This window comes from Ursus arctos, unplaced genomic scaffold, assembly GCF_023065955.2.
Source record: "Ursus arctos isolate Adak ecotype North America unplaced genomic scaffold, UrsArc2.0 scaffold_7, whole genome shotgun sequence".
In the NCBI taxonomy this organism is placed as follows: Eukaryota; Metazoa; Chordata; class Mammalia; order Carnivora; family Ursidae; genus Ursus; species Ursus arctos.
The window spans coordinates 15,784,006-15,796,855 of NW_026623089.1; the positions used below are offsets into that span (position 1 = coordinate 15,784,006).

The 12,850-nt window shown below is 56.6% G+C and overlaps 1 protein-coding gene across 10 annotated transcripts in view; it reads left to right on the forward strand.

Moving 5' to 3' along the window:
• The window catches only part of AFAP1L2 (actin filament associated protein 1 like 2), a 95,499-nt gene that overhangs the window by 65,815 nt on the left and 16,834 nt on the right, over positions 1-12,850 (forward strand). For 9 of the 10 annotated variants that reach the window (XM_057308506.1, XM_057308502.1, XM_057308503.1 and 6 more), the window contains 2 exons: positions 6,947-7,037; positions 12,384-12,589. In XM_057308506.1, the coding sequence (XP_057164489.1) occupies positions 6,947-7,037; positions 12,384-12,589 (297 nt within the window). Of the gene's footprint in view, positions 1-6,946; positions 7,038-9,624; positions 9,709-12,383; positions 12,590-12,850 lie in introns of all 10 variants that reach the window. The other variant, XM_048219058.2, reaches the window with a different exon arrangement.

Below are 12,850 nucleotides of genomic sequence, written 5' to 3' on the forward strand. Positions count from 1 at the left end.
GCAGGGCATGGGACAAGGCGCTGGGAGAGACAGAACAAAAGGATGCCTGCCTGCAGGTGACATCATTTACCCAGGGCCGCAGTACTCAGGACACGAAGGCTCATGGGCGTGGGAGATGCAGGGAGTTGCCTTCATCAAATGCCGCCATGTGTTTAAGGCTACGCCGGGCTCTACACGGCAGCATGTGAGGGGGGCCATGTCTAGCTGTGGTCATGCCCTCACACCACAGCGAACTTCTAGAAATGTACATCCTGTCACCTTGCACTTCCTGCTTCAAACCGGCCAAAGGCTTTCGTTGAACTTAGGGAAAAACATCTGTGTTCCTTAACCGAGCCCCTCGGCCGGCACAGTCTACACAGTCTGGCCCCGCTGCGTCGCCAGTACACCTGCTCTTCACTGGCCTCCTGTTCCTGGATTGGACCACATGGTCAGTGTTGCCTGACTTGGTACTTTCTGGACCCTGGCCCTCCAGTGGCTGCCATCTCCTCATCTCTTAGACTTTCACAGACAGGCTTTCCTTGACCTCCTGTGCGAGGCATCCCACCTCCATCCCTACCCAGTCACTGTCTGCTCCATGGCCAATGACCCCTCCATGGCACTCGCCACCATCGAAACGGTCTTTGTATTATTTGCCTCCCAGACCAGATGTCAGCTTTTCAGGACACGGAGAGTGTCTCTGGTTTACTGCTCCATGGTCTGTGTCTGCACACAGGAGGCCGTGCGCGTGTATTTGTTCGCGGATGGATGGGTGGATTGAATGTATTATGGAACCCTACAGACCTGGATTCAGATCTCAGCTCTGCCAGGTACTAGCTCTTTGACCTTGAGCAAGTCATTTAAGGTCTCTGGCCCTCTGTTTCCTGGTGTTTAAAAGAATGTGAATCTCTGTCTCCTAAGGTCGTCTTATTTGATGGGCTGAGGCTGTGCATAGCGCGCCAGGTTAGCGTTCAGGGAGGTGCCAGCAGGGTTCCTATTTCACAGGTGAGGAAACCAAGAATCGGCAGGTTTGTAGAGTCTGAGTGTCGCACCAGAATTTGAACCCAAAGTTCTTTCCTGTCTAGACCTGGTCAGGGAGGTTTCCTGGGAGGTACGAGGCGAGACATGGGAAGGATTTCTATAAGTAGCAGTGTTCTGGGGTCAAGAAGTAGGAAGGGTTTCTATGGGCAGCAGAGTCCTGGGTTCAGCACCAGCAGGAAGCTGTGGGACTCCGTGGCCACTGAGCTCGTACCATGCCATCCAGAGGCAGATCTGTGGGCTCAGGTCACTGCCGAGGGTGTCCCGACCCCAGCCTGGCCCCCTCCATTCATGCCTCCCCGACAATGGCCAGGCTCCTCAGGCTGCTCTCGCAGCTGGTAGGCAGTTCTGGAATGCCTGGGACAGTATCCCACTGCATGAAGCCCTCCGCTGGGGGACAGCTGGCAGGGACTCTTCATCTCAGGCTGGGTGAGCGTGGTGTCCCCACTATGCTGACAAAGCAGGTGACAACACCTGACAGCTAGCCGCCCTGGTGCACACAAACATGGTCCTCGCCACCATCTGTCTAGAGGGGTGGACTTTTGTCACTGTTTTCGTAGGAGGAAGCAGAGGCTCAGTTAAAAGAGCCGGCCAAGGGCCCCCCTCTGGGACGTAGCAGGGCCAAGGTCTGAATGCAGGTTTTGGTCTCCGGCCCCTCTGCAGCCCGCCCAACGGAAGCACTTCTCAGCAGAGTGAAGGTGTCCATTCTGTTCTCCCAGCTGCAGGCTCCCCTTGCTTTCAGTCCCAGGACTGGGGAGAGGGGGTGCGGCCCCTCCAGACCAGACCCATAGCCGGCACCCGAACCAGGGGGAGATGCTATGGTTTTTCTGGTGTGTTTCAGGCTCTGCCCCCTGGGCGGGCGGAGGGGAGGTGGCTGCTCTGAGCTGGGACTTCCCGCTCCGAAACTCAGCATCTGATTCTGATCAGGGCCTACGTATCCCACCTGGGGCAGCAGCTCCTGGGCCAGCACCTGCTGCGGAGCTCTCCCCAGGCCAGGGTCACGGGCACGAGTCCTGGGTGGTGCTGACTCAGTCTGGAGATCTGCGCTTTGCGGACATGGAGTGGGGGGCTGGGACCAGGTCCTCGAGAGAATCAGGCCGCCCTTGTCCCGGTGGCTCCTGGGATCCCAGCACCAGCATTTCTAGCTCCTTTGCCGTTCCCCGCAGCGTGGCTGCAAAAGCCCCAAAGGCCCTGGGCTAGGAGCCACCCATCTGAACAAGACCAGGGCAGGCGGCCTTCCCCTAGCGCAGACTTCTTGGGTTGGCCGTGACCGGGGGGCTGCTTGGGGCCCAGGGAGGCTTGTGTTGACCTCTGAGAGAGAGCCAGTGCTGGAGCTGGGAGAATGATCAGCACCCAAAAATAACCGCCCCAGGGGGCCTTCAGACGTGTGACAGTTGTTCCTGTGGACACACTCCAGGCCCCGGGGAGGCTTCCAGCGAGCAAGCTGACGCTACGCTCGTCCTTCCTTACGGGGTTTCTCTGCTGAGAAGCACATGGGGGTGCTGCCCTGACTGCCGCCCTTTCTGGGTCCCTCCTAGTCCTGTTTGGGGTGCTCACCCCTGCCCTAGGGGACTCCCCCTGGTGGAGTGAGGAAGGAGCGGCAGAAAGCGAGCGCTTCCCTCCTGCACGCACACGCCTGCCCTCCCTCAGGCCTCCTCTGGTCAAGTCTGGCGGCAGCAACCACAACTCTAGTCCAAGCCCCCGAGGATGGCGTCAGGGTGGAGTGGGAAACAGCTGTGTCTTCTGGCTTTGTGGGAGGAGGGGAGGCAGAGCAGCAGGGAGGGAGCGTGGCAGCAGGAGGTTGGAGCGACCTTGTAACCTCTCTTCCCAAGACAGAGAAGACCGCGCCCCTTCCCACCCTGACCCCAGAGCCTCGGGGCGCTGTGAAGCTTGTCCATCCGAAGGTCTGGCTCCAGGCTTGCTGATGGCCGAGACGGAAGCTGCGTGCCTACCTGGGGTCCTCCGAGCCTGTGGCTGGGCTGGGGGTGTGGCCTCCGTCGCAGGATGCCCTGATTGCCTCTCTGGTGGCCGGGGTCCCCTTCCATCCCCTACCAAGTCAGTGAGGTAGCAGACAATGGGAGAGGCAACCAGGGGTCCGGAGCAAGCTCGTGGGCGTGAGCAGCCAGTGACTCAGGGACTTCCAGGCTGCTGTGTGCACAGCCAGGTGCTGTGGTCACTGCCGCAGAACCAGATGTTTGCTGGCACCGTTCCTGCCCCTGGCGAGCAGAGCCAGCTCCACCCCAGCTCCCCTTGAGGCCTGGACGTGCGTTGGCGCTGAGCTTAAGGGAGCTGCTCTACGGGGGACACGGCTCACGCCACACAAGGATGTTGCCGTGGTCAGTCTGGGGAGCTAGGGCTGGCCGGATCGGCTATCCCTATCCCGGGAATGTTCCACAGTGCACGCTGGGGCAGGTTGCTCATAACTGCAGGTCGCCTCAAGTCATCCGGGCTTCTGCTCTCGTTCAGCTCTCCTGTCTAGTCTAAATCAGAATTTGCAAACTGTAGCCCCCTGGCCAAATCCACAGCCACGTGTTTATAAATGAAGTTTTACTGGAACAGAGCCGTACTTCTCGGTTATGTATTATCTATAGATGCTTTCGCTCTGCAGTCGCGGAGTTGACTAGCTGAGATCGGAGACGCTAAATGGGCTGCAGATCCCTTAAGTATGTGTTATTGGCCCTTTGCAGATAAAGTTTGCAGACCTCTGGCAAATCCTGCTGAGCAGGGTGGCTTTCTTCCCTGTCCCCTTCCTGTGGGTTCTCAGAACCTTCTTTCCAGCTGTGAAGTCACATCTCTTCCACCTCTTTATTTAGTGTCCCCAGCCTGGATCATCACAATGATGATGACAGTTAAAATACTGCTGCTTTATTCTGAACCCTGAGAAATCAGCGTCTCTTGCTGCTTGGACTTCAGAGAACAGGCCGTTATATACCTGCGTAATTATGTGACTCTCTTCTGAATTTGGGGGGGATCGTTTTATCCTTTAGCTTAACTCAAGCACTTAGGTTCTGTCCCAGCAGCTTGAGGGTGGGGACTGTCGTCTCTAATGAAGCTGAGCTTGGGCTTCAGCTTGGGCAACACCAAATATCCCCTCCGTCCGTTCTCTACCGAACATGTATATAGGCGACCTCTCTCCCTTCATTGATACTTGTATATTTTTAGGTTAGTAAAAACTTTGTATGTGTTGAATAATAGTGCTAGGCAGAGTTTAATCCTTACAGTGACCCCGTGTGGCAGGTATTTCTACTCTCCCCATTTTGCAGTGGAGGAACTGAGGCTCAGAGAGGTCAAGTAAGTTGCCCAGGGTCACACAGCTTGGATGTGCCAGTGTCAGGATTCAAACCCTAGCCCTGGATACCAGATTCCCACCACTGCCTATACCGCCTCTTCATTGATAGGTGTTTTTACAGTGTCAGGCTTAGGAGATTCTCAGAAAACACTTCCAGAAAGGACAGTAGGACCCCTGTGGTGAGAAGGACCCAGGAAGAACTCTTGAAGAAAGGTCCATTCCCCCATTGTCCTATTTTAATAGCAGGAATCTGGTCTGGGCCTGGATCTTGGGTGCTTGGAGCTTCTCTCTAGAAGTTCTTTCTAGAGCCCCTCACCGAGAGAAGGGTTCCCAGCACCACCTGATGGGCATGGGGCTTTTTGGAGCCTAGAGCTGGAAGCTGGGCCAGCTTAGGAGACATGAGCTCCAGGACCCATCTTCAGGGACCTTGCTGCTTCCCAGGGGAAGGGATGCTCTCCCCCAGGGCCCCAGGAAGCCGGCTCTCAGTAGACCACAGCTAGGCCCAGGAAGCCGGCTCTCAGCAGACCACAGCTAGGTCTCGGGCAGCCATTTCTCAGACATGATCAAGGGAATGGCCGAGATGAGCAGAGACAGCTCACTAGGCTTGTGGCAGCAAAGCTCCAAGGTCACCCACCAGTGGCGGCGGCTGATGGTGCCGGCTGCGTGCAAGACCTGCACTAGGGAAGGAGCCAGACCCGGGGTGCCGCTCACAGCCATGTCTGCTGGCCCGGGGCAGCAGCCGATCTGCTTAGGAAGAGAGCGCCTGACTCTGCTCCTTCCTGCGTGTGGGGTGTTGCACCGTGGGGGCCGGAAGCTGCTTGGAGCCTGCCTCTGGGGCTTGTATCAGCTCTCTGGATGCAAGGCCAGATGAACTGAGAAAGATCCTGTGTTGTTCCCAGACCGTGGCCTGGCCTCACTGGCCCTCAGTACTAAACCTGTCTCCACGTGTCACACAGTGATCCAGTGACCTAGCTCCTGCAGCATCCCCGCAGGCCTTGGATGACCCCCAGACGATGATGACAGCCTCCTCGTGCTTGACATGGGCCAGGCGCGGTGGAAACCCTGTCATGTTTTGTCTTATGGAACCCATCAAGAGAACTCTGGTTTTATTCTTGTTTTACAGGGAGGGAAAGAGAGAGGCCATCATATCCCCACAGTTAAATATTTGGAGTCCTGAAGCCCTGATGGAAACCAAGTTATAGTCATTCCAGAGTCCATATGAGTAGACTCTAGATGTCAAGCCCACAGGACTTGGCTCTGGGATGCTGACTTTGGGGAAGCAGATGCAGGAGCGTTGCTCTGCCCTGGAGGAGGCTGGGAGTGGACACTCTTGTGGTCCATGCTGAGTACTGTCCCACGGGGACCTGAGCCCATGGTGACTGCGTGCCCACCATCTCCTGGGCCAAGACCCGGGGAGCTCTCTCAGTCATAGATCCCTCAAATAAAGTCCTTTTCAGAGGCTGGGTTTCTAGATCCTCCCTTTCTCCTGCCAGCAGGGCAGGATATCCTCCAAGGCCCAGAGGTCCATCTGAGCCCAAGGCCCTATGGGGTCTTTCCGTTGGCTGCCTTCCTCCATCTCCCCTTCTGCTGCTTTCATCTGAAGCTCCCCAAATGCCCAGCACAAGGACTTTCCAAAAGCAGGAGTAGGAATGCACTTCAGATTTTGCCATTCTTGTTCTCTCATTGTGAGTATTCCCTTAGCCCTCCGCGGGGGGTTGCGTGATTCAGGGAGACGCCAAAGACTCGTGCGGATGGATCCTTGCACATTTATGACCTGTACACAGTAATACTCTTGCAAAATCTACTTCTTTTGTTCTCCCCTGCTGCTACTCCTCAGATTCGTCTCACGGTCTAATGGAGGAATAGAGCATTTCATGCTCTGTGCATCTGCGAACCTGCATACGTTCCTTTTTCTTCTCCAGTTGTGCTCCTTCATCCTTACACCGCTATGTAAGAAGCTCAGGGTCATCTTTGAGACTCAGCTCAAAGATCGTGTCCTCTGGATGGTGGATGTTCTCGCACCCGCGGGTTCTCACGGAACTTGGACCTTATCTATTAGAAGACGACTCATGACGACTTTATTGGGAGCCTTGAGCGTTCACTGCCTAGTTGAATCTTCCCCGGGGCCGACCCCTGATCATCTGTCCCTCGCAGCGAGGGTCCAGGAGCCATCCAGTATTTGCTGGCCAAACGATTGAACTTCTTATGGTGAAAGTTGAGGATTTAGAACCCTGGGCATCTCCCTCCATGTGCGTTTCATGAGCCCTTGAGGTCACTTCAGGGAGTATACGCAATTTAGAAGCCGTAACGGCCTGACCCCATCTGGGCCTCTGTGTGCGTCCACATCATGGACACAGCACTATTTTGTGCGTGTGGTGGGGGCTCGAACCTCATTTCGCAGAGGAGAGCGCTGAGGCTCAGCAGCGTTGAGCAACATGCCCGTGGCCCGTTACTGGAAGCAAACCAGCGGACGTGGTGGCTGCTGGGAGCTGTGGTATTCCACGGTCTCCTCCCAGCTGGCTTGAAGTCCAGCTGGGTACTTGTGTTTTTTCCTTCTAGACTCCCCTCCTTCCACCCAAAGGGTTAATTCCAAGTCGTTCCGAGTGTATGGTATCTGAAAATGTTTATTTGTTCATACCACAGATTCCAGAACGGAAACAGCTCTCCATCCCAAAGATCGAGTCTCCAGAGGGTTACTATGAAGAGGCTGAGCCGTATGACACATCCCTCAATGGTACGTCCCGGGGCCAGGGTTGGGGCTTGGAGGGGGCCAACCACTTCCTGCACGGATGCCAGTGCTGGTCGCAGAGGGCGGCCTGGGCTGCTGTTTCCAGAGAGCGTGGCCTGAATTGAGAACTGGCCACAGAGCCTTGGGCCCAGGCTCTGGTGGAGAGCTGAGCCACACCGCAGACCCCAGCTGCCTGCAAGGAGGGGCTTGGGATGGTCCACAATGAGCTGCTTTACTGTGTCTGATGCCTTCGGGCTTCCCACTTGGTTGGTGCTGGACTCAGCACAGAAATGTGATGGAGGAGAGGTGTGCTGGCCCCCGGGCACTTGGAAGCAAGGGGAATGTGGTCAGGCGGAGCCAGAGCCCTTTCCGGGGTGGCTCTCACTGGACTCACAGTTAACTGCTCATGCTGTATGCCGAGCGTGCTTCCAGGAGTCGGGAACTCGGCAGAGCTCAGGAGAGTCCAGAGTCGCAGCCCTTAGATTCTGTGAGGAAAGACAGACAACAAATAAACATAGGTTGTGTCGGGTGATGATACAGTGTTAGGATGGAAAACACAGGGGCTGGGTTGGGGCGGGAGAGGGTGTTATTTTAGGTTGGGAGGGGCTCTCTGATAGCATGACCTTGAGCTGACGCCTGAATGAAGTGGGAAGTGGGGGAGGGCAGAGACCTGCAGGAAGAACTTTCTAGATCGCGCATCACATGCAGAGGCCCTGGACCAGGAGGGCTCTTGGCATGCTTCAGAAGCAGCAAGGAGGCCAGTGTGGCTGGAGCAAGGGGAGAGACAAGAGGCGGGGACAAAGAAGTCAGCCACGGGCCACGAGGAGGACTTTGGCTTCTCTCTGACAAGGCCACAAGCCATTGGGGGTTACTTAGTGACTGACCTAACTTCGGCATTCACTAGCCTGTGCTGCAGGGGTGGGGCTCATGCTGGACCCCTCTGTTCTCAGCCAGTGGTGCTCAGCCTGGGCAAGTCAGATCAGAAATGCTCTTGGTGTAGGGATTCGGTAGCACAGAAAGGCCCCACAAATTCCGGAGGGAAGAGAGCGTTGTGACTCTGGTCCTTTCACGCTGGCCCTTCTTACCTCAGTCAGCTTCCTTCCCTGGTAAGTGAAAGGTGTTTGAAAGCATAAAGCAGTTTGCAAACTTAAGAGGCAAGGGTCTGCGGTGGTAGGAACGAACTTGGCCGAAGTGGGGTGTCGTTGGCTCTGTAAAGAGCAGGACCGGAGATCACAGGGGACACGTCCCTTGGAGCCACATGGGATTCGTCTCTTTCTTCACACTTTACCTACTGCCTCCGGACCCAGGAACTGTGTGGGAGGTGACGGCCTGTTTGGATTGAGGTTATTTTATTCTAAGAGGCTGGCTTTGTGGGCAGACCTCATTTCGCTTGAACCCCCCGAGCGTGTGGGATGTTGCCGAGTCACCGGCGGGGCCGTGATTTCAGACCAAAGCTGAGGGTGCGGCGCTGCTGTCTGGATGCATCTGGAAGGTGGAAGCTGTGACTCACCGCGGCGGGTACCTCCGTGCGTCTTAAGCCCTGCGCTCGCGGGTGTGGCCCGTGCCAGCCGGGGCCTGCATCCCACACAGTCCCGGGGGCCTGTTTGTGGGGCAGACGCTTCATCTCGTCGTAAACAAGCGGACTCGAGCTTCTCGGCGTTGGCCTCGGCCGCGAATTCATGTTGTTTTTAGCCGGGACTGGGGCGTCCCTGTGAGGGCGGCCCGAACACAGCAAGGTGGATAGGAAGCTGTCAGCTGCCTTTCCTCTCCCGCCAGGACATGGACCGAGGACTTGGAGAGACGTGATCACACGTGCCACCAAGGGAGGGCTTCACCCGCGTTACCAGCTGGCCTGCCCTCAGTTCCTGCTTGTCACCCCCGTGGCTGCTCGAGCAGTGAGACGGGCAGGTCATGGCAGGAGGAATGGCCTTCGGCCACCAGCAATTTGTAGACTTTCCACAAGAGACCAGTTGCCTGGGTGCCTGTCCTGCTTTCTCAGCACTGGCCCCGCACCGGTCCGACGGGTCAGGCGCCTCTCTCCGAGTGAAAGTTTAATCCGCGCCCTGATGGCCGGTTGCAGGTGGGAGGGTCGGTCCTACTTGCGCGAGAGGTCAGCTACTCACCCATGATGTCTGGTGCTGGGGTCACTGCAGCTGCTGGAACCGATAACCCCCTTTCAGTGCAAGTGACACGATACAAATCGCTTTCTCACGAGCAGTTCAGTGTGGGTGTTACTGGTCAGTAGGGAGTTTAGGCTCCTTCCAGCGTGGGCCTGGCCACTCTCAAGGCCGCAGAAGCCCTTGTGCTGCTTCAAAGTGCCAGCCTGAAGTGACTTTTACCCACATTCTGCTGGCGACAAGTAGTTACGTGGTCCTCTCCGGAGGGAAAGGGGCTGGGAAAAGATGTCCTTGATCGGGCTGGGGCCTGTCCTGAGAAGCCCACACCTCCAGTGGAAAGTCCTAGCTGACAGTGGACAGGCAGCCATGTGGCCACATCTGGGTCCTCTGTGTCTCTCTCTGTGCTTGGGTCTGTCCCTCTCTTCATCTCTTCTCTCTCCATCTCGCCTTTCTCTGTGCTTCTGGATCTCACACAGGTCATTCTGGTGGATTTTCCCCCACTGCAGTCCCCAGATGGGTGCAGGTGCCTGAAGGAGTCATTTATGCCACGATCACCTTGGGTACTGTCTGTCCCCAGAGCTGGAACGCCGTGACCCCATGCCTGCTGCCTGGCTCTCAGAGATAGGATGCATGCCCCGCGGGTGGCCTCTGCCCCCTTCCCGGCCTTGTGCATGGGTCCTGCATGCGCACATGGTGTATCACCCTCCAGAAGGAGAGACTTCCTCTGCCTTCCAGACCCCTGCCAGTGGCATCCGAATGCACGGGGGAAGGACCGGGGCGCTGCATGGTGGCTCTGCCCTCCGTTCCCAGACCTCCAGCAGCACACGGTGGGGGGCGGTCCACCCAGGGATGTATACCGGAAGGGGACGGAATTACCTGAGCTTCCTGCCTTTCACTCCTGTTCCTCCTGTGACCCCTGGAAGCCACGTATCTGTTTTAAGACTGTCTTACATCCATGGCCCTGCTATGGTCGCTTAGAGATAAATAATAAAATCCCCCTAAGCTACTCCGGGTAGTTTGAGGTTCTGTGCTTTGCTGTGTCTTCTCAGCTTCCCCTTAGCCCCTTGAAAGTGGATGGGCCGGTGTTAGAATTCTCCACGGAACTCCTGGGCCAACCCCAGAAGCATAGACAGTGGGGGGATTTGGCCAAGTTTTTTCTGCTAAACTCTGTGGCCTCCCTCTTAATTTTTCTGACTGAAGGAGGCATTCCATGACATTGCATCGTTCCTCTTATTTCCCTTATTGTATAGATTACACCATACTGACAGGACTTTTGTCGTTGTTTTTGGATAAAATCCCCCTGCTCCCACCACCGGATCAGATCAGCTCTCTTGAGTTCATCCTGTTGCCCCTCGGCACCCGTCCATCCGCACGGAGAATTTTAATTATGCCTCCTCACTTAGCATCCTATTTTTTGAGCTGCCGATTAGTGTTCAGAGTTCCCAGTGGTCATTGTTGCACGGCCTGTCCGACGTGGGGGCATCACACGTTCCCCGCTCTCCCTCCGCTGACTGTAAATGGCACTGCAATGAGTATCTTGACACATGTAACCTCCCCTCTCCCTTCTCTGATTTCCTAGGAATAACTCCAGGGCAATTGGGTCAAAGGGTATGGGTGTTTTTATGACTCTCGCAGCAACAGGCTGCCAGATTGCTTTCTGAGAGGCTCGTGTGCGTTACGGTATTACCGGCAGGGCAGCGGGAGAGTTCGGTCTCCCACTGGCGGCACCGCTCTTTCCCAGCTTTGCGTATTTCACAGGTGTGAGGGTAGGAGCTGCGCAGCTTTTTTGTTAAGCTGTGGAGGGGAACAGAGCCACACTGCTGTTAAAGCTGATGTTAACATATTGAAAGCGTTATTGTTAGAAAGAGTAAAACACATTTTCATTGGCCCTGTAGCTAGAATAACCATGGCCGTGGCCTCATTCTGGTTTTCTGTATTCTAAGGCAAATGTGGTTCTGTTTTCCTAGTGCAGAGAGTAGAAGGGGCAGCTGCAGAAGGGAAGGCTAAGGGCCCGTGGGCTGACTTTTCTCCAAAGGAGATAGGAGGGGAGGATCGAGGAGGTGCCTTCACCCTGACTCAAGGGGATGGAACGAGTCTGTAGAAGTTACAGGGAAGTAGATGGTGGCCCGACTTTCTGTTAGAGCTCCCCAGTCATGGAAGGAAGTATCCAGTGATCAGAAGGTAGTGAGCTCCCCATCCAGAGGAATTCAAGCAGAGGCTGGAGCAGCAGCAGCAGCAGCAGCAGCAAGGTTCCCACAGACAGGATTCCTGTGTTGAGCCAGGGGTTGACCAGGGGATCCTGAGGTTCTCTTTTCTCCTTGTCCTGCTTTTCCGGGTTTTACTGATTTACTCTTTTCTTCACCTAGTTTTGGTTGGCCTTGAATAGCAGAATGGGGTCTGGAGAACAGAGCGCCTCTCACGGGGTGCAGCGGGGGATTGGGAGGGAACAGAAACAGGCACACCAGCGTGCCTAGAATTGAACACAGTTTGTGCTCGGTGAGCTCGGGGCTTGTCTCCAACGGAACAAAGTGTGAGGCTGGCTGGCTGCCAGAAGTGGAGGCCGGGTCAGAGGTGGAAACCGCAGGAAGGGCTGTCTGTGCTGGGAGGTGTGCGGTGGCGAGAGCGAGCGGAGTCTGGGGAGGCTGGCAGCGGGTTGGGAAAAGGGCTGTGACCAAGGGGGCGGGCGCCTTCCCCACAGAGCTGCTTCCTGCTGTGGCTTATCTCACCCTAAGAAACTGCAGCCCCTCCCCCCGCTGTCGGGGGGTGGGGGGCGCTTACCACGTGCCCACCTCGGGCTCCAACGGTGGCCCCTTCCTCTGGCCCCTTAGATTGCCCGGGTGCCAGGCTCCCCCCACTGCTAAATTCCTCAGGTGAGGAGACAAAGGCCTCCAGGGGGGACTGGCCTTGTCAAGTGTGGACGGTCGCCTGTGGGCAGTGTCTTGTCAGAGGTTTCTGTGCAGCCTGGGATGACAGATGTGAGCAGGAAAAGGGAGAGACTCAGTTTTGTTTTGTTGTGTCTGTGGCCAGAAGCAGCATCCAAGAAGCTTCCCTGAGGGGGTTTGGGGGCCGGGCCTGCCCAGGTCTGTGGCTGGTGCCTGTCAGGCTGGTTCAGGGGCCCGGAAAGGCAGGGGGGTTGTGGCTTGGAGGCCCCCCGACTGCCCCTGCCTCCTGCCCTCCCTCCTGGACGAAGGTCCCTTGCCCGGTGGGGCCCTGACTACGTGGGTCTTCCTTGCAGAGGACGGAGAGGCGGTGAGCAGCTCCTACGAGTCCTACGATGAAGAGGAAAACAGCAAGGGCAAGTCGGCCCCCTACCAGTGGCCCTCGCCTGAGGCCAGCATCGAGCTGATGCGCGATGCCCGCATCTGTGCCTTCCTCTGGCGCAAGAAGTGGCTGGGGCAGTGGGCCAAGCAGCTCTGCGTCATCAAGGACACCCGGCTCCTGGTCAGTCGGGCTCCTATGGTGTTCCCATCCTCTGTCTCTCGGGGGAGTCGGGGAGAGGGACCCTGCCTGATACCCGGTGGTTGGAGCCTTTTCTCTCTGGAGGCTTTCTCCCCTCCCTCACCTGAAATCGTAGGCAGAGCGTCGTGTGCATGGATGAATGTGCTTAGAAGGTCTCATGGTTTGATAGGTGTCTACAGGGGGCTGGGATTACCACCCGCTGCCCGCAGTCCCTTCGCATAGACGCAGTTTCCAGGGATCTCG